Source organism: Miniopterus schreibersii, assembly GCF_964146895.1.
Source record: "Miniopterus schreibersii genome assembly, chromosome: X".
Classification (NCBI taxonomy): Eukaryota; Metazoa; Chordata; class Mammalia; order Chiroptera; family Miniopteridae; genus Miniopterus; species Miniopterus schreibersii.
In genome coordinates this window covers 69,548,082-69,569,993 of record NC_138104.1, presented here as the reverse complement: position 1 = coordinate 69,569,993, position 21,912 = coordinate 69,548,082, and the positions used below count along the sequence as shown (strand labels likewise).

Here is a 21,912-nt window from a genome sequence, read left to right as displayed (position 1 = left end):
GATGATGATAGGGACAGTGTCCATTTTGGTCACCACTATCTCCCCAAGACCCAGCACAGTAGTTGGTACATAACAGGTTATGGTAAGTACTTGTTAAGTGAATAGGACTCAAGAAGGTAAGTAACATACCCAAGGACATACGAGTGGTCAAGCAGTGGGGCTGGGCTTTGAAATCAGGTTTGTTTGACCCTGCACACCAAGATATTAATCACTATGTCATACTGCTTCTCTCAAGGAAAGTGGCATACCATGAAGGTTCAGTCAGGAGCTTTCTTCGTAGTGGCACCCTGCATCTGACCACTTTGATTGCATCATTTAACCCCTTATTGCTTCTTCTTGAGTCCACTTCCCCATAGCCTTGCTCTTGGTTTATTGCAACAGCTTCCCAATTTCATGCCTCATTCAATTTATTATAACCATTCATCAATTTATTTCATATGGTCCCTCAAAAGCTATCTTTCATTGTTTCATTTTCCTATTCAAGAACATGCAGTGATTCCTATTCAAGAACATGCAGTTTATCAACTCAAAATCTTTTTTCCTTTCAAAACTAGAAATGATCATTATAAAACTTCTTCCCTAGTACTCATTCATTAATCAGCATCTTCACATGCATAGCACTAGGATAGGTACTGAAGAGAGTGCTTAACAAACATGCCAGTGGGTTGGAGAAATATGCTGACCCTAACTGCATGCCCAGATTTATTTATTCAAGAAGTGTATATAGAAAACAGAAAATCATGGTAGTATTTCAAGTGTCCCGCTTTGGTTGCATGCCTCTTTCACCCAGATAACTACTGCTTGTCCTTTAGGTCTTAAAAAGCCAATTCTGGTACATACAGTGGAACCTCAGTTCTCAAACTTAATTCATTTCAGAAGACTGTTTGAGAAGAAATTTGTTTGAAAATCGAATCATTTTTCCCCATTAGAAATAATGTAAATTGAATTAATTCATTCCAGACCCCTAAATGATTCCCTGTTTTAACCTTTCTTATATACAGTACATGAGTCAGCTATGAAGGTTTTAATAGCAGTAAGATTTATGTATATTGCCAATAGCACATATTATTTATAAAGTCCCTGCTTACAGTGAGTTCAAACAATAGGGAGTGGGGAGATCCTACGAGTCTATTCTGTCTTTGATCTAAAGCTAACTTTAAAAATCAAAATTCTTTCCCTTTGAAACATACACAGGAACACCAAAAAAGGTTGCCATGGACACTCTAAAGTCTATTCATGGACCTTAATTTAGGATTGCCTATAGAAGGTTTGCTTGATAAACCTTTCCTTCATTTCAGAAGATCACCGAATGTAATGGGGCCTAGGGTGGGCTTTGGAATTGAGACCTTTCTCAGAAGTTTGGGTTATTATTCCACCACCTGTTGTGTCCTAAGTTATTTGAATAACTTATAGTTTGGAGTTCAGTAGTCCAGTGGTTCTCTACTAGGCTCAATCAAAGATTACAAGAAGTGAGAATCCAATCTCACCAGTCCTGCAGCGGAGAGGAGTAGGGAAAGGAGGGCTTGCGGGGGGGGGGGGGGGTGCCGACCGTTAGAGGCGCTTAGAGCACTAGATTTGCTACTTAGTCATGTGAGTTGCCCACACTAGACTTCCTACTCACCTGCCAGGTGTTTCAGGTCTGGTTCCATAAGCTCATCCGTGGTTGCTTCAAGGGCAGCCTTGGACACAGATGACCCCATGTGTGCGTCGTAGACTGCCAGCCACGAGGGCGATGGCTGCTGGGTCTAGCTCCTCCCCTTCCGGGCTAGTGAGTGGACTGAGCAGCTGACTGAGCAACGGACCACACCCCCTGGCGACGGATGAGACGCCTGAGGTGACCGAAGAAAGGCATGACCCTGCAGATAGTTTGCACTAGATGACTTTTCACGGAGGCTGAGGCTGACCTGCAACATTATGAGGTGGGATTTTTAAGTTGTGAGGCGCGGGAAAGTTTTCTGCAAGAAAGCCGCACAAAATGGCCGTAGGTCCAAGAATGAGTTTTGAAGACAGAACCAGCCTTAGGGCTGGGCATTTCCAGAGCAGCGACGGTAGACCCTTTCAATAGTAGACACTCAAAACAAATAACAACCATTGAATGAATAGTATGAAGAAGGGGGACATTTTGGGGGCTCCTGATGAAAGGTCTGAATATCTTCCGATCTTGGGAAGTGGTCCTACGATGGTACTTTGGGAATCCTTTGTTAGGGAGGCTTCATTCACACATCATGGGATTTGTATCCTGCCTGAAACAATGTCCTCCTACCCTTCATTCAGCATCAGATACAGAAGTCCATACAGTTCGTTTAATAGTATTCCTTTATTATCCTTTTAATGCCTGTGTAATCTGCAGTGATGTTACTTCTGTCGTTCTTCATATTGGTAATATATAAGTCGTCTCTCATTTTTATCTTGATAGGTCTGGCTAGAAAGTTATCAACTTTATTGATCTTCTCAAAGAACTACCTTTAGGTGTCACTGATTTTGTCTATAATCTGTTTAATATTCCATTGATTTCTCTTCTTTATTATTTCCTGCCTTCTACTTACTTTCATTTTTTTTTCTCTTTATTTTCAGGCTTCTTAAGGTAGGTTACCTTACTTAAGATGCTTGTCTTTTAATAATATAGGCATTTACAGTTAAGTACTGCTTTTGTTGCAAAGAACATATTTCTTATTATTTCAATATATTAAAATTTGTTGAGTTATTTTATGGCACAAAATATGTTGTCTCAAGGTAAATGTTCTGAGTGAAATTTTCTTAAAAATATTCTAGTTTTATATACTTGGTCAACATATATATATGCCAGTACTGTGCTGTTTTGATTACTATCGTCTTGTAGTATAACTTGATATCAGGTAGCATGATTCTTCCAACTTTGTTCTTCTTTCTCTGGATTGCTGTGGCTATTTGTCTATGTGTATGTGTGTGTCTGTGTGTGTGTGTGTGTGTGGTTCCATATACATTTTTGGATTATTTGTTCTAGTTCTGTGAAATAAGTCATTGGTATTTTGACAGGAATTGCATTGAATTTATACATTGCTTTGGGTAGTATGGACATTTTAACATTGTTAATTCTTCCTATCCATAAGCATGGTATATGCTTCCATTTATTTGTACCTTCTTCAATTTCTGTCTTCAGGGTTTTATAATTTTCTGAGTATAAGTCTCTTATCTCCTTGGTTAAATTTATTCCTAGGTATTCTATTTTATTTTTTTGAAGCAATTGTGAATGGGATTGTTTTCTTAGTTTCCCTTTCTTTTTCCAGATGGCAGAATTTTATGGTTTTAACACAAATACAATGTGTACACAATCTGTGTATTCATTTTCTTCACAGCACAGCCTGGCATTGGGATTGGTGACTCTGATGGCCAGCTGGGCTGTTCTTTCCACAATGGCTTTGTGGTTCTTTGAGAAGTTTTGAGCAATCTCAACACACTAAGATTTGTTGCACATCGGCAGCACTTCAAGCTCCTTGACATTGTAAACCAGAAACTTCTGCAAGCCACTTCCCAGTGCTTTGCTTTCTTATTGCTCCCATAACCAATGTTGGGCATCAGGATCTGGACCTTGAATCTTCTTCCCACCCTATTATCAATGCCTTTGAGTTTCCACTAGTTCCACTTAATTTTGACATATCAGTCTGACTGGTGCTGGGTGAACTTCTTGGTCCTCTTTTCAACAACCTTGGGTTTTATGAGGGGTCTGAGGGCAGCCATGGTGCTGAATAGGAGATGGCTGATACCTCCATAGGCAGCACCAAGAGTTAGTTTCCATTTCTGATAGTTCATTATTGGTGTGTAAAACTGCAACTGATTTCTGGATATTTATTTTGTATCCTGCCACTTTACTGAATTTATTTATCAGTTCTAGTAGTCTTTTGGTGGAATCTTTAAGGTTTACTATATACAGTATTATGTCATTTGCAAATAACAACAGTTATACTTCTTCCTTTCCAATTTGGATGCCTTTTATTTCTTCTTCTTTCTGATTCTGTGGTTAGGACATCCAGTATTATGTTGAATAAGAGTGGTGAAAGTGGACATCCCTGTCTTGTTCATGATCTACAAGGAAACACTTTTAGTTTTTGCCATTGAATATGATGTTAGCTGTGGACCTCTTTGGGTTCATCTTGTTTGGGACTCTCTGTGCTTCCTGGACTTGTGTGTCTTTTTCCTTTACCAGGTTAGGGAAGTTTTAAGTCATTATTTCTTCAAATAGGTTTTCAATCCCTTGCTCTCGCTCTTCTCCTTCTATGATGCTGATGTTGTGATACTTCATGTTGTCCCAAGTATCCCTTAAACTATCCTCATTTTTAAAAATTATTTTTTCTTTTTGTTTCTCTGATTGGGTGTTTTCTGCTATGTTCTCTTCCAAATCACTAATTCGAGCCTCTGCTTCATCAACCCTTCCATTGATTCCTTCTAGTGTATTTTTCATTTCTGACTGGTAGGGGTTTTTTTATGGTTTTTATGTTTTTTTTATGCTATCTCTTTGTTTAAGTTCTTAATGAGTTCATCCATTCTGCCCCTAAGTTACTTGAGCATTCTTATAACTATTGTTTTAAACTCTATATCTGATAGATTGCTTTCCTACATTTCATTTAGTTCTTTCCCTGGGCATTTCTCCTGTTCTTTCACTTGAGGCATGTTTCTTAGTCTCCCCATTTTTGGCTGCTTGTCTGTATTTGTTTCTGTGTATTAGTTAGATATGCTATACATCCCAATCTTGTTTTGAAGGCCTTATGTGATTGGTGTGTCGTGAGGCTCAACAGCACAGTTTTCCTGATCACCCAAGCAAGGTGCTCCAGGGATGTCCCTTGGGTGGGTTATGTGAGCCTTCCTGTCATACTTAAGCCTTGATTGCTGTTGGACAAGCTGTGCTCAGGGTTGACCCTCAGGCTGGCTGACTGTGAGGATTGACCCTGGCCACAGTGTTTGAGTGGCTGTGCAGATGCTAACCACATGAAGTAGAATTTGCTGCAGCAGAGTCTGGTGCCTACTGAGATCTCCCTTTGGATGTGCTGCTTTTGGAGCTAATTGAGTCCTGCTCTGATGTGTTCTAAAGTCTGCCACTTGGTGTGTTGATTCTAGGGCTTCTTGGGAGGGAGTCTGGCGCAGGTCAATGTCAGGCACTGTCTGTGACTGGTCCTGGACTACCTGTCTGGAGCTACAAAGCTATCCAGTTTGTGGCTACCTCTGCTGGGCCTGGGTGTGAGTGGGAAGGGCCAAGCTGAGCACCAAGCCTCACTTCCACCAGCACTTTGTCCGGGGCAGGTCAGCAAAAGGCCCAAGGCACCCTGAGATCCACCTTCACCTGCGTCTGCCTGCCAGCTGCCTGCTAGGCTCAGTCACTGAAAAGGCCCCTGGTGGTATGCAAGTTGCATGAGGTAGGTTCTCATCAGTCACCAGCTAGGGGCAGGTGGTGGTCACCAGATTGATACAGATTCAAATTCACTGCCTGTGCTGGGTCTGAGGCCACTCAGCAAAAGTCCCAGGGTACACTAAGGCCAGCTCCCACCCACCAGGTGCACATAGACCTTTTTGGTGGGGAAGGGTCTAAGGGAGTCATCAGGGTGAGGCCAGCAAAGTTCATCAGGCCCAAACAGATCAAGATTTGGCCATGTGAAGGGAGGGCTCTACAGGGGCACAGTGGTTTCAGTCAGGCATGAGAGGTAAAGATGGCCCCTACCCTAGAGTGACACAGCTTTTTCTCCTGGATTCTGCCTGGACCTCCTTGACAGCCTGAGCTCAGCAGAGTGGTGCCTCAGGAATTGGGAGGTTGGGCCTAGTGAATCTCCTATTGGAGGGTGATGCGGGTCAGGCTTGCATGAAGGGGGAATGGCCCCCGCCCTAGAACCACACAAATCAGTCTCTCTTGGATGCTGCCCAGACCACCCTGAGAGTCTGAGCTCAATAGGGCAGGGTGCCTGGGAGTTGGGAGGGTGGGGCTAGTGGATCTCCTGTTGGGGGGTCAGTAGATGTCAGGCTTTCAGAAAGGTGGGGGAATGGCCCCTGTCCCAATGCCACACCACTCGGTCTCTGACACCCCGAGCCCACGTGGACCTCTACATCATGGGGTCAGGCAGCTGACTCCTCTGCGGGGTGTGAGCTCCACAGGGTGGGGGGGCAGGGAGTCAGGAGTGTGGGGTTAGTGCATTCCCCAAGCTGATGCCATAAGTAGGGGAGTCCCTGACCCAAGGAAGATGGAGTCCGTGGGAGGACTCAGCACAGGGACCCTGTCGACTGATCCTTCAGCTCTCTCCCCACAGCCACACAATCCTTCTCCTCACAGGACTACTCTGCTCCCAGCCGCCATCTCTCTGCTGGAGCTTAGGGTGAGTGGCTGTGAATGAGATTTTGTGTGCTGGCCCTTTAAGAGGGTGCAAGAGGGTGCCTGGATTTCTAACAGGCTCCTATCTCTTCCTGGCGGACAGAATCCACGCTGATTTTCATAGTCAGATGTTATGTGGGCTCCTTTTACTGGCTCTGGTGCTATAGACTGGGAAGCCTGGCATGAAGTTAAGACCCTATGCTCCTCAGGGAGGACCTCTGTAGTTGGGAATCCCTCTGGATTATCAGCCACTGCATATTTGTGTAGGACCAGCCCTTTTTGCTTCTCCACCCTTCCTAGCATACTTGATATGGCTTCTTCTATAAATCCTTGGTTATAAGACTTCTGTTCAGTTAGTCAGTTGGTTATTCAAGTTGATTGTTCTATATTTTCTTTGAAATTCTAGTTTGGTCCTGGAAGGAGGTGAGTGTAACTTCTACCTACTCTGCCCCCATCTTGGATCAAGTTCATACTTTTTCCCTTTGGGAAAAAAGTTTGTATTAATAGTTCCAATTTCAGTCCAACACCATGAGGTTCATTTTACCCTTCCCCCTTTTCATGTTTGTAAATCATTTCTCTGACACTGAAAAACCTAGTTCTCCCTTTCCTCAATATATTTATTTGCTTAATCAATTCACATATTTGTTTAGTGTAACTGATTGCTGGATGATGTGCCATTAAGACAGCGGAGTGGAAATCTATAGTAGGCAGGTAGAATTGTAGGTCTAGAGTTCGCACAAAGGTCTATATCAGGGGTAGGGAGCCTTTTTTCTGCCAAGGGCCATTTGGATATTTATAACATCATTTGTGGGCCATACAAAATTATCAACTTAAAAATTAGCTATGAAAAAAGCTCCTAGATTTGTTGAATTTTGAGTCCGCCTGCAGTCACCTTGACAAAACCAGATCAAATTATTTTGCTGGCATATATGGCCTGCAGGCCAGACGTTCCCCCCTCTAGTCTAGATGGAGACACAGATTTGTCTGTCAACTGCATATAAGTAAGCAAATGTGAAGAAGCCTATGAATGAATTTGAGAAGAAACAGCCAGAGAAGAGAAAAATCAGAAAAGAGTAGAATAGCAGAAGACAAAAGAGATATTTCAAAGAACAGTGGCCAATTGTGTCAGGACTGAAAGATTCATTAAGGACAGGAAAGACATCTATTGACTTTCATTATGTGGAGGTCTTTGGTGACTTTGGCAGGAGTGGTTTGAATGGAGTGATGTGGGCATAGGTCAGAATGCAATGAGTTGAATGAACAGATGAGAAAACAAAGAAAGAAAACAAGTGTATATCTGTTTCCATCAGAATCTTGGCTGTGATTGAAAATAGAATCTGCTGACCAGAAGGGAATACACAGTCGTGAGCCGAATGCAGTATATTGTATAAACCAGATTGGTGCAAGTGGGAAGTAATGACACATCTTGTTCACATCACTGTTCCTTGTGATGCTTAACACTTAAAGACTGAACACTTAGCTAAAAGGAACTTTGGTGGCCATCTACTCTAACCTTATAAAAAAATAAAATGAAGCCCAGAAAGGGAAAGGGATGTGTGCTCGAGGTTGGCCTGTAAAAAACTCAAATCATTTTATTGCCCTTAGACTTTCTTTTTATTACTTTTACCTTATTTCATAAAATAAGTACCATAAATCCTAGTACCTTATTTAGTACTTATGATTTTTTATTTTGCAATAATTATGGACCTACAAGAAGTTGCAAATAGTACAATGAGTCCCATGTACCCTTCCCTCAGTTTTCCCCAGTAATAAGATCTTACATAAGTATAGTACTACTTTAAAACCAACATATTGAAAATGGTACAATACTCTTTACTAGACTGCAGACCTTATCCAGTTTCACATGATACAATGGTACAATACTCCTTACCAGACTGCAGAACTTACTCAGATTTTAATGCATTCATTTGTAGGTGTATGTAGTTTTAGCACAGATATAAATTCATTTAATCAATGCCACAATCAAGATACAGAACTGTTCCATCAGCACAAAGGAACTCTTAATAGTCACATTTATCCCATACACCTCCAGACCCTATGCCTGACTACCATTAATCCTTTTTTCATTTCTGTAATTCTGTCATTTCAAGAACGTTACATAAATCAATCATACAGTATGTGACCTTTTGAGACTGTTGTTTTTTTTTTCATTCATCATGATACCCTTGAGGTCCATCCAAGTTGTGTGTATCAATAGTCTATTCCTTTCAATTGAAGAGTAGTATTCCATAGTATGGATGGTTGGTTTAACCACTCAATTGCAGGACATCTGGGTTGCTTCCAGTTTGGGGCTATTACAAATAAAGACGCTAAAAACATTTGTGTACAAGTTTTCTTGCCAACATAGGTTTTCATTTCTCTGTGATAAATGTCCAAGAGTTCAACTGCTGGGTCACATGATGCATATATGTTTAACTTTATTAAAATTTCATTTTACATTCCTATCAGCTATGTAGGAGAGATCCAGTTTGTATGCTCAACAGCATCTGGTATTTTCAATATTTTTTCTTTAGGTGTTCTGATAATTGTGTAGTAATAAATCAGCATTCCCTGATAACTAATGAAGTGCAACATCTTTTCATGTGCTTACTTGCCATTCATATAGCTTCTTTAGTGAAATGTCTATTCATGCCTTTTGCTCATTTTCTAATTGGACTATTTTTACTGTTATATATTCTAAATTGATCAGATATATGGTTTGCAAATAATTCTCTCAATAATTTCCTCCTTTTAAAGGTTTTGCAAAGCAAAAGTTTTTCATTTTGATGAAGTCCTATATATCGACTTTTCCTTTTAGGATTGTGCTTTTGGGGTAAAGGCTGAGAACTTGTTGCCTAGCCCAAGATCCTGAAGATTTTTCTATGATTTTATTTCTAAAATTTTTATAGTTTTACATCTTACATATAAATCCATGATACGTTTTGTGTTAATTTTTGTATAAGGTTTGCATTTTATGTCAAAGTTCATTTTTTGCCTTTGGGTGTCCAATTACTCCAGCATCATTTGTTGAAAAGACTATCCTTCCTTCATTGCATTGCTTTTGCACCTTTGTCAAAATCAGTTGGGCATAGACCATACTATTTGATTACTCCTGTCTTATAATAAGTCTTGAATCAGGTAATGTGAGTCTTCCAACTTTTTCTTCAAAATTGATTTAGCTTATTTAATTTTTCACTTGGATATTTTCATTTTTCCTATAGGGAAAGAAAAAATAGAGAAGAACTGTGGCTGTGAGGAATTAGGGAAAATATAGCATTTATACTGCATATGCCCTAGGGTAGTGGTTTTCAAACTTTAGCATGCCTTAGAATCAGCTGGGGAGTTCATAAAAATTTCTGGGTTCCACCCCCAGAGATGAAGTTTGACCTCCAAGTGATTCTGGTACAGGTGGTTCTAGACTATACTTTAAAACATGAAAAACAATAATCTAAGGATAAGTAAGAAACAAAAACCAATGCTTTGTTGAGATTGGGGCTCTTTTTGTTTACTTTCTTTCTACTTCCTCCAGTTCCCACTTTAATTTCCAGTATGCAATAGGCTTGACTCTTTTCTGAAGACACATTTAACATCTGTGGTTACACAAGGTAAGAATAATGCAACAGAACATGTTAAAGTATGATTTTTGTTATATCCTAAATGCTAAATATTTCTGGAAAAACACATTTATAATGGAAGTTCCTAGGTAAATAGGATTTGCTTGATAAAATTTTACTTCAGAGTCAGATATGCTAGAACTAATCTATTTGGTTAGAAAGGAACCCACATAGATTCAACTTTGATAGGTATCTCAGAATACACATTTCAGAGATCAAGAAGGAAGACATAAACCTTGTGTACTTATTTACTTGTCCAACATAAACATCATAACTATAAAACTAAAACATTAAATACTCCTTTTCCTTCAGCTTATTCTAGGGAGTGTATCTGAAAATGAAAATAAATATTTCCAAGTTAAACAAGGGGAAAATAAACATTTAAAATATATTACCCAGACATTTTATTACAGGCTGTCCTTGCCAATGCACCTTCCATAGCCTTAAAAAAAAAACCTTTCATAATCTCCTTAAATCATTTTCCAATGCTCTTTGCAGGCCAGTTACAGGTAGAGGGTTCTTTAAGCCCCAATGAAATTTTTAGGAAGATGTCTTGTGTTTATTCCATGCATAAAACTCATCCATTGTGGATATACAAGGAGCTGCTCCATTGTCTGCCTATATATGAGGTGTGTGAATTTTCAGACCATTGGGAAAAAAAAGTCTGTTACCTCCTTTTATCTCCCACTTTATTCTAGAGAAGAAAGTTCTTGCATAAGCTCTTCCTTTTCTTGTTGCAACTCCTGCAAATGCTGTTGGTTTTGCTCCAGTCTGTCCTCCAACCACTGTAGGAGAGGCCCGCTGACTGCTGACATCTGACTGCACAGATTCTTGGTAAACACTTCAATAGGAAAAACACAGATGAAATAACACTCCACCACCAGCAGCCCCCCAACTGTGAACACAGAAAGAAGGGGTTGGAGGAGGAAGTAGAAAAAGTGCAATAAGTGGGACTGGCAGACAATTTTCTACGTCCAGCCAGAGGAAAGACAGAACAGCTGAGCAGAGTTACCTATTCTGAGGCATTCCTGAACACCCCTGGATACATAGGCCAGAGGGAAGCCAAGCTGAGCAGACAACAGAAAATGACCAGCTCTTTACTCCCTTAGGCAAAAAGGCTAAGAGCTACAGAAGGATTTCTTTCCCCAGTCCTCAGTCCTTCCCACACTGTAAATGACCACAACTTCCTAGAGAGCCAGAACTCTACCTTCTGCAACTTTTAGTTTTCCTCAAGTCCAATAGGAAAATCACTTCTCAAATGTTATGTACATTGAAGAAATAAATACATTAATTCAACTCACTTGAAAGCTCCTCTATTAAAATGAGGAAAAAACAGAGAGATGAAGAGTAAGAGAGTTAACATCTTTCATGCCTTACTATAAATGTTTAGCTTCATAGTGAGACAAGAATTTGATGGCACTCTTTTTAAAACCAATTTCACCTAATGGAAATATCTTTTTCTCTCTCATAATATATGACTTACTGAAAATGACCACAGTAATACAGTGGGGTACATCTTCCAAGCTATATGTATATGTGTGTGTATGTGTACTTTAGAATAAAAACTATGATTTTTTTTCTAAATCTTCACCCGAGGATATTTTTTCCATTGCTTTTCAGAGAGAGTGGAAGGGAGGGAGGGAGGGGAGAGAGCAAGGGAGAAACATTAATGAGAGAGAGACACATCGATTGGTTGCCTCCTGCATGTGCCCTGACTGGGCCAGAGCTGGAGCCTGCAACTGAGGTACATGCCCTTGATTGGAATCAAACCTGAGACCCTTCAGTCAGTGGGTCAATGCTTTAACCACTGAGCAAAACCAGATAGGGCTAAAAACTATGATTTGGGATGCTACTCTTCCCCCACATAACAATATGCTATAGACATCTTTCTGTGTCAATAAAGATCTAGCTTTCCTTCTTAAGGGCTGTACAATATTTATCAGAATAGATGTATAATTTAATAAATCCTCTGTTGATGGAAATTTCAGTGGCATCTGTTTTGGGGTTTCTTTTTGCTATTATAAAGACTGCAATTAATACCCCTTTAAATTTATTTTTGCACACTTGTCCTACAAATTTTTATTTTAAATCCTCACCCAAGGATATTTTTCCCATTGCTCTTTCAGAGAGAATGGAAGGGACAGAGAGAAGAAAGAGAAACATCGATGTGAGAGAGACACATTGATTGGTTGCCTCCGGACCAGGGCCAGGGATCGAGCCTACAACAGAGGTATGTGCCCTTGGCCTGAATCGAACCCGGGACCCTTCAGTCTGCAGTCCAATGCTCTAACCACTGGGAAAACTGGCTAGGGCTGTCCTGCAAATTTTTGATGGATACATTTCTGGAAGTGGAATTGCTATAATCAAGTCGATGTATATTTTAAAATGGATTATCCACTATTTTCCAGATTGTACCAAATTATACCTCCAGGAACAGTATATGGGAGCATTCACTTTTCCCACATCCTCATGAAATTATCTCTCAGTTTAATCTTTGCCAAAAGAAAAGGTGAAAAACTGATAATTTAATCTTAAACCATATTTCTTTTAAAGATTATTATGAACAATTTGATTTTTCTGAAGGGGTCCATAAAAGTCTTTAATTCTTATTTAGTCAGTCTTTCCTTTTTGAGTTCAGGGTTTGCAATTATATTTAGGCCATTACCTCCTTAGAGTTTGAAAAATATCCTCTCATATTTTCCTCCTGTATTTTTTTCCTTTTAAAATGAGCTTTACAAGGGCATAATCTACAGACAATAAAACAACCCCATTTTAAGTATACAATTCAATGACTTTTGACAAGTGCACACACCATGTAACACCCCTAATCAAGGTATAGACCATTTCCATCAGCCCAGAGGACTCCTTGTAGTTCCCTTTGCAGTCAATGTCAATGCCCCTTTACCTCTGGCCCCAGCAGCTACTAATGTGCTTGCTGTCACCATAGGTTAGTTTTGCCTATTCTGTAATTTTAGATAAATGGAACTACAGAGTATGTAGCATTTTGGGTGGTGCTTCTTTCACTTGGCATACTGCTCTTGCTATTCATCCAGATTGTTCATGTATCAGTAGTTTGTACTTTTTGTTGCTGAGCAGTACTCTGCTGTATGGATGGATTATACTTTGTCCATTCACCCACTGACAGACACTTGGGTGTTTCCCCTCTTTGTCTATTGTGAATCATGTTGCTATGAACATTCCTGTACTCATTTCTGTTTGAACACATGTTTTCAACTCTTTGGGGTATATGCCTAGGAGAGAAACTGGTGGGACATTTGGTAATTGTAATTACTAACCTCTTTCCCAAAGTGATTGTACCATATATAACAGTAAAAATTTAAATATAAAAAAATAAAATAAAAAAATAAATATAACTGAATTTTTTTTTTTTTTTTGTGCGTAGAATGTTAGATAGGAATCTAATTTCCCCCCTAATGGAAACAGAAGATAAGTCCATTGACAATTAAGACCGTCTCTTTTGTCCAGCACTGTACCCCAGTGCCTAGAATAGTGCCTAGCTGAGAAGAGATACTCAAATGTTTCTTGAATGAATAAACAAACAAATGAACTATCCCAGTACTATTTAGTGAATAATTCATCTTTTTAAAATTGATTTGAAGTACTATCTTTCTTAAATATAAATTCATATATATATATGGACCTATTTCTGTGCTCTCTTTAGTTCTACTGATTTGTCCACTTCTGGCTTAAATTACTATGGCTTTATAGTATGGCTACATTTTATATATTAACAACTTTTAACTTTTTAACTCTTTGCTGTGTTTTACCTCCAGATAGAAATGATGGGACAGGTACACTAAACCATCTCTCTCTTCTTTTCCTCTCAAAGTAATTACCTGTAATACTTAAAAGCTTCCCCTTCTTCCTCACTGGTGGCTTTGTTAGCCACTGGGGAAGACTGCACAGAATGGTGTGGGATTCAGGGTTAAAGAAATGTGGGTGGGTAGCTGTATATGTCGGGGAAAAGTAATTTTGTATATTGTATTGAGCTTGCTGTTCCTTGACCTTGTATAGGAATTCCTTCTAAACTTATTGGAATGAAACAATTTCCTCTCTCTTGCCCTCCCTTTCATCTGTCTGTCTGTCTGTCTGTCTATCCATCCCTTTCAAATCCCACCACAATAGGCTGGTAGTGGTATGCTAGAACCAATTTAGACCAGCTTACGAGAGTCAATTGTTGAAATTTCAGAAAGCTTGTGATCTGATTGAGACCATGTTAGTTGTTTGAAATCAGCCATGGAGGGGTATTATACCATGGAAAATGGCAAACACACCAAATCAGGCCCCCCCCACCCCCGAGAACTGGTTATTAAACATGTACCAGCACACCACAGAGGAGGTCTACCATAAAATGTGTTCCTGTCTTTCCTCCCGTCTTACTCTAGGTAGCATTTATGTTATTCAAGGGTCTAAGGCATTCAGTAGAAAAGTTGGAATCAGGATTAATGAACGGCAAAGCTTTTGGAAAAGGAAACTTGAGGATAACTTGTACCAATCACTTTAATCACTTAAACTAAATTTGCTTCTGTCAGCTGAGTATTTCAAAGATCACTGCCTATACTCAAGAAAAAAATCTTACCTGAGCCATTATGGATCTTGGTTACTGAATCCAGATGTGTAAGACTAAAGGGATAAAATAGTTTAGGTTAGTAACAAAGCAGCAGTGAATGGAAAACAAAATGGTTATGGACTATATAACAAAATGATAAATTGCACCAGACGTCTGCAATCTGGATTAGATGAATATATATAATTTAAATTTCCATCATTGTTATATTTTTCAAGATTTTTTAAGATGTGACTTTATTCAGAACTTTGATATAATTCAAAGAGATAATTTTGAAATTACTGTCTCTCATTGAAGCCTTCACATAGTACACATTTATTGGGCAAGACCCAGTGGTTGGCATAGGGGATACTAAGATATTATAGTTTATTATTTTTTTATAACCCAAAAGTGTCTTTGCCCTTGGAGGATTTAAAGTGCAGCAGGAGATGAACAAATGTTAATGAGATTGTTATCCTACAGTATGAGAAACATTATGATTAGGGACTGATATGAAGCATTCTCACAGAGTGGTAAAAGAAAAGGGGGCTCAACAGTTGAGCTGCTAAGATGAAAGGACAGAAGAGGACAGAAGGGACTGGGATGTAGAAGTGGAGAAGAGGAACAAGAAAGGTTTCTACCTGTGGATCCTCCTATATGCATCCTGCTCCTCTTGGCACAGGATCTTGGGCAGCTCAACTGCTGATTCAAGGCACACTTTTCCAATGGTTACATGAGGTACAATATGGATTGGGATTTCAATCCTTTCATACCTGCAAGACAACCAACTCAAGTCAGTTCTTTGTTTGTTTGTTTGTTTCCAGCTCTCTTGAGGTATAATTGACAAATAGGAATCATATATATTTAAGGTTTACAAATTGATATTTTGATATGTACACATTGTGAAATGATTACTACACTCAAGCTAATTAACATATTCATTACCTCACATAGTTTTTTGTGGTGAGAACACTTAAGATTTACTTTCTTAGCAAATTTCAAGTATATAATACAGTATTGTTAACTGTAGTCACCCTGTTGTACATTAGATCTCCAGAACTCATCCTGAAACTTTGTACCCTTTGACCAACACGTCCTCATTTTCTATTCTACCACCCCACCCCTTGCAACCACCATTCTACTCTCTGCTTCTATGAGTTTGATTGTTTTATTTTTTTAATCCTCATCTAGGATATTTTTTCCATTGCTTTTCAGAGAGAGTGGAAGCGGAGAGGGAGAGAGAGAAAAAGAGAGAGAGGGAGGGGGACAGGGAGGGAGGGAGACAGAGAAACATTGATGTGAGAGAGACACATCGATTGGCTGCCTCCAGTGTACGCCTCAACCGGAGGCAGGGATGAGCCTGCAACCAAGGCTCTTGGCCAGAATCAAACCTGGGACCCTTAAATTGCGGGCCAACACTCTAACCATTGAGCCAAACCAGTCAGGGTGAGTTTGACTATTTTAGATTCCACATATAAGTGAGAGCATGTAGGATTTGCCTTTCTTTGTCTGGCTTATTTCACTTCCCATAAAGGTTTCTACCTGTGGATCCTCCAGGTTCGTCCCTGTCAATGAAAATGGTATGTATATGCTCATACATATACAAATATCACCTTTTCTTTATCCATTTGTACACTGACAGACATTTAGGTTGCTCTAGTATTTTAGTTATTGTGGATAATGCTGCAATGAACATGGGAGTGCAGATACCATTTTGAGATTCACATTTAATTTCCTTTGGATATGTACCAAGAAGTGGCTCAGTTTTTAATTCTGAGTTGTCATAATCAGAAGTTATCTGTAGTTTTAATAGAAATTTGGGGATACGGCATGCTTTTAAAGGTTAAACATTCTTATAATTCATTTAGTAGCTCAACTTCAAAGTGGATAGAGTTCAAACTGAGTTTATCTGGGGAGCAAATTGGAAGCACATTTGCAGAGTCAATATACACTAGTCTCAGAAAATATGAGCCACTTCTATAAACTTAACAGAAGCCTTGGGAGCCCATGGTACTTATTCTTGTTCCCCAGACCAGGGTAATAGCAAATTAATATTGCTTTCAGTCAGGAAGTTGCCAGTGATATTAAACATTGATCACAAAGCCTGGGTAAGAGGATCTGAAAACTCTTCAATGAGTCCATTAGATTCATTATGTAGATGGGATCACTCATCTAAATGTTCACTTGTTCTAACTCAGTGTTCACCAGTGGCCCTTACTTCTCATTCTCTTCGCTGGGGGAAAATAGGTAAGAAATTCACAAATACTTGCATTTTCATGCTAGTGTGGGAGAAACAGCTTTGCTTGCTACTAAAGCCATCCAACCCATCTCCACCTACCTCTCACCCCAAATACACCTAAACTCCACCTACTAGTGGGTTCAGTGTAGTATCTAGGTTGAGGGTCCCTGGCACTATGAGACTTCATTGGCACATTGTGATACTGCAGCATAAAATCTAGCTCTCCCCTCTCTCTTTCCCACCCAACAGAATACCACAATCCAGATGGAATACAAATGATGGAGGATTACAAGCAACCCTCCTCTCCCCACATCTAAGTTGTCAGGGAGAAATTCATGAAAGAGTACACCACAGCTGCTTGTGGTTTGCAGAAGGTTCTTTGAGATAATACACAATGACTATTATTACGGATGGTTCCAGAAACCCTGAAGAAGTCAATCTGTTACTGCTATTAGTATGGTTAGCAGTGTTTCCCACTCAGTTCAGGACCAATGAGCAGAAATGGTTCATGGTCCACTGAGACTGGATACACATCTTCATAAATTCCTAGTGGAAATAGCTAGAATTTCTGTCAGTTTGCTCAAAACTGCAATCTCAGGACTTAGGTAGTTAGAGATACAAAGCTTAGTAGGGATTCTGCTTCTGCTAATGAACTAGATGATTAAGATGCTCTCAACAAGATGCTCTCAATCATCTTGAATAACTGGACCAAATAAAATAGCATATTTTGGAAGTTACTAGGTAGCTACCAAAGCAGTAAGTAATTGTGGGGTCAAGATCTAGGAAAAGAGGAAAATCCAAAGAGATAAGCTTGACATTCAATGACAGTGTTCCTGTAAAAGCATCTGCTGCTTTCAGAGGCGAAAGCTTATTGGCTGGGAAGTTGAAGAGAATTTCCCAAAAGGGCTTATGGGTATTGGATGACAAAATTGTGTTCAGGGCCTGTTAAGTGGGGAGAGGCCCAGGTAAGTTGTTTCCAGGCTTTGGATTGGGACCTTAACAGTATACAATTTTGTTTCATAAATTCACTTTTAATTCTTGTATAGAATTTAAATGACATAAAAACACTTAAAAACTATATACCTATGTTAATGGGTATACAGTATGTAAAGATGTATTTGTGACATCAACAACATAAAATGTATAGCTGTATAGGAGCAGAGTTTTTGCATGCAATTAACATTAAGTTTTATCAGTTTAAAATAGAATGTTATAACTAAGATGTTTTATGTAATTACAATGGTAACTACAAAGAAAATATCTATAAAATATACACAAAAGGATATGAGAAGGGAATCAAAGCACATCACTACAAAAAATCAACAAGCCTGGCTGGTGTGACTCAATGGTTGGGAGTCGACCCATGAACCAGTTTGATTCCTGGTTAGGGCACATGACTGGGTTGTGGGCTCCATCCCCACCAGGGGCATGCAGGAGGCAGCCAACTAATGTTGATGTTTCTCTCTCATTGATGCTTCTATCTCTTTCTCTCCCTTCCTCTTTCTCTAAAATCAATAAAAACATATTTTTTTTAAAAAAATCCACAAAGCACAAAGAAAGTCACTAAGAAAAGAAAGGAAGGACAAAAATCTACAAGACATACAAAAAATATTTACAAATTTTCAACAGTAACTACTTCCATATCAATAATTGCTTTAAATTAAATGGATTAAATTTTCCAATCAAAAGACATAGATTGGCTGAAGTGGATAAAAACAAAACAAAACAAAAAAAAAACAGGTCCCAACTAAATGAGAAACTCACTTTACATGTAACGTCACACTTAAACTGAAAGTGAAAACATGGAAAAAGACATTTTATCCAAATAGTAACCAAGAGAGAGGAAAATAACAAGTGGTTTTGGTGAGGATGTGAAAAAGCTGGAACCCTGTGTTCTGTTGGTGGGTTGTAAAATGGTGCAGCATGTATGAAAAAAAAAATGGAGATTCCTTAAAAAAATTAAAACTAAAATGGTAATATGATCCAGCAGACAAAATGGACTGTAAGTCACAAGCTTTTAAAAGAGACAAAGAAGGACATTATATAAGGATAAAATGGTCAATTAACCAAGAAGATAAAATAATTATAAATATTTATGTATCAAATATCAGAGCTCCTAAATATATGAAGCAAACAGAATTAAAGAGAGAAACAGACAGCAACACAATAATACTAGATGTCACTATCTCACTTTCAATAATGGATAAAACAACCAGGCAGAAGATAAGGATATAGAGGAACTGAACAACACTATAGCAAAACTGGGCCTAACAGATACACAGAATACTCCACCCAACAACAGTAAAATTTACATTCTTCTCAAGTGCACACGGAACAGTCCTCGGGATTCATTTGAGTTATTCGTATACTCATCTTGTACTTGTTTTCTATTTGCACATAATACTATTGTCTACCTGTATAGGTTTAACCAAGTCATAGAATGCAAGATTAACACAAAAAGTCAGTTCTGTTCTTATGTGTTAACAATGATCATTTGTAAATGGAAGTTTTTTAAAAATGCCATTCAAAATAGCTCCCTAAAAAATTGAATACATTTGGGTTGTTTCCACATCTTGGCATTTTGGCTATTGTGAATAATGCTGTAATGAACATGCCAGGCATGCAAGTATCTCTTTGAGATCCTGCTTTCAGTTCATTTGGACATGTAACCATCAGTGGGATTGCTGGATCATATTACCATTTTAGTTTTAATTTTTTTAAGGATTCTCCATTTTGTTTTCTATACATGCTAGACCATTTTACATCCCACCAACAGAACACAGGGTTCCAACTTTTTCACATCCTCACCAAAACCACTTGTTATTTTCCATGTTTTTGATAGCCATCCTAATGAGTGTGAGATATTTCATTGCATTGTGATTTGCATTTCTCTAATGATTAGTGACTCTGAACATCTTCCATGTTCATTGACCAATTTGTATATCTTCTTTAGAGAAATGTATACTCAAGTCCTTTGCCCATTTTAAATTGGGTTGTTTTATTGATGTTGAGTTGTAGGAATTCTCTATCTATTCTAGATATTAACCTTTTATAAAATAATTTTCAAAAATCTCTCCCATTATGTAGCTTGCGCTTTCACTCAATTGTGTCCATTGATGAACAAAAGTTTTTAATTTAATATAGTTCATTTATCTATTTTTGCTTTTGTTGCCTGTACTTTTGGTGCAATATCCAACAAGTCAATGCCAAATTCAATCTCATGAGCCTTCCACATTTGCTTTAGGAGTTTTATAGTTTTAGGTCTTACATTTAGGTTTTTATTCCATTTTGAGTTAATTTATATATATGCACATTCTCCCCATGTCTGCACATGTTTTCTCTGGCTACTCGTTTTCTCTGGGTATCCGCATCCCAAAGATGTACAAATGAGGTGAATTGGCGTGTCTAAATTGCCCCAGGGAGCCGAACCAGCATGGCTCAGGGTTTGATCATCAACCCATGAACCTGGAGATCACGGTTCAATTCCTGCTCAGGGCATATGCCCAGGTTGTGGGCTTGGTTCCTAGTAGGAGGCATGCAGGAGGCAACCAATCAATGATTCTCTCCCATCACTGATGTTTCTCTCTCTCCTTTCTTGTCTCTGAAATCAATAATAACATATAAAAAATAAAACTAACTAAATTGTCCTAAGTAGGAGTGAGTGTCTGTGTGTGTGAGATGCACCCCTTGATAGAAGGGCATTCTGTGAAGGGTTGGTTCCCATTTTCCACTCTGAGTTGCCAGGATAGATTCTGGCCACGCATGACCCTAAACTGGAATAAGAGGGTTGGAAAATAATTATCTTACTTGTTTCTATTTAACTTTCTTAAATGTATGTATAACTCACATTCTTTCTTTTTCTTTATCTAATATATCTTTACTGATTTCAGAGAGAGGGAGAGACAGGGAAACATCAATGATGAGAGAGTCATTGATCAGCTGCCTCTTGCATGGCCTGCACTGGGTACTGAGCCCGCAACCTAGGAATGTGCCCTGACCAGGAATCAAACCTCCATCTCCTGGATCATAGGTCGATACTCAACTGCTGAGCCATGCAGGTTGGGCTCACATTTATTTCAATGTTTAATATTAGAAGTGGTTTAGGTCTTTATTTATTTATATTTAAAACATTTATTTTTTTATTTTACCAATCGAAATGTTTGCTTTCCAAGAATATACAATTTAATAGAACTGGCTTTAATAGGTGTTGACACTAATTAGTACGGAAAAAGAGATTAAAGATGGCTGCAGACTGAGTGGAAGCTATGCTGACACTCTCCCGGGACAAAACTGGAATTACAACTAAAATATAGAAAAACCATCCTGAATAATCAAGTGTAACTAAAGACAAGCTGGAGAGCACCCTCATAACCAAGGAGGAAAAGTGGAGACCACATAGAGACTGGTAGGAAGTGTGGAGGCAAAGAGAGCACTGGTGGGGCTCCCACAGGCAGCAGTTGAAGGCCCAGAGGGTTATCTCAGCTGTGGGGGGTTCCCACTGAGGACTCTGGGGCCTAAACCCCAGGCTGGGCGTCCCAGCTAAGAGCATGAGAACTGAGAAACGTACCCACATAACATCTGGTTGTGAAAAGCAGCCAGGTTTCTCTCTGCCAGGAAGAAACAGCTGGAAATGCAGGCATCCTCTTAAAGAGCCAACGCACAAAGTTTTGTGTGCAGCCACTAAACTTGGGCTCCAGCAGAGGGAGGGCAGAGTGGACTGGAGCCCTGTGAGGAGAATCTAGAGTTGTGGGCTCTGGAGATAGAGCTCAGAGGGTACCCCTCTGGATTCCAGTGCTGAGCCATTCCTCAATATCAAAGAGTATATCTTTCACAGGTAGACATTTATCTTTCAAGCAGCTTTTGCTTGAGGGGGAAGCAACTGCCCCACCCACTGGAAAACCTCTGGCCCTATGTCGTGGAGTTTCTACAGCCTGAGGCTCATTAAGAGAATCAGATTAATCAGCCCGTAGGCAGAGGCAGACTTCAGAGTGCTCTGAATCTTTGCCTAACCTGCTTCTGGACCTGGGCCTTGGAAAAGCAGACTTTGGTGTGCATCTTGGTCCTATACAAATGCACCCAGCCCCAACAGAGTGCACCTCAAGCCGTGGGTTGTAGATAGCTCCAAACAGGGTACTCAAGGCCAGTCACAAGCAATGTCTGA

The 21,912-nt window shown here is 39.3% G+C and overlaps 1 protein-coding gene and 1 pseudogene across 3 annotated transcripts in view; both read right to left on the bottom strand.

Moving 5' to 3' along the window:
* Window positions 1–3,277: 3,277 nt before the first annotated feature.
* LOC308551013 (large ribosomal subunit protein eL32 pseudogene) lies at window positions 3,278–3,717 on the bottom strand (annotated as a pseudogene). The gene has a single exon. The product of its transcript is annotated as a large ribosomal subunit protein eL32 pseudogene (transcript).
* Window positions 3,718–7,928: 4,211 nt separating this feature from the next.
* BRCC3 (BRCA1/BRCA2-containing complex subunit 3) overlaps window positions 7,929–21,912 on the bottom strand; it is a 62,240-nt gene continuing 48,256 nt past the window's right edge. For both annotated transcript variants that reach the window (XM_081126682.1, XM_081126683.1), the window contains exons 8-11: window positions 15,154–15,285; window positions 14,546–14,589; window positions 10,617–10,786; window positions 7,929–9,546 (exon numbers count right to left, since the gene is read on the bottom strand). In XM_081126682.1, coding sequence (XP_080982808.1) covers window positions 10,635–10,786; window positions 14,546–14,589; window positions 15,154–15,285 — 328 coding nt within the window. In that variant the 3' untranslated portion in view covers window positions 7,929–9,546; window positions 10,617–10,634. The remainder of the gene's footprint in view (window positions 9,547–10,616; window positions 10,787–14,545; window positions 14,590–15,153; window positions 15,286–21,912) is intronic.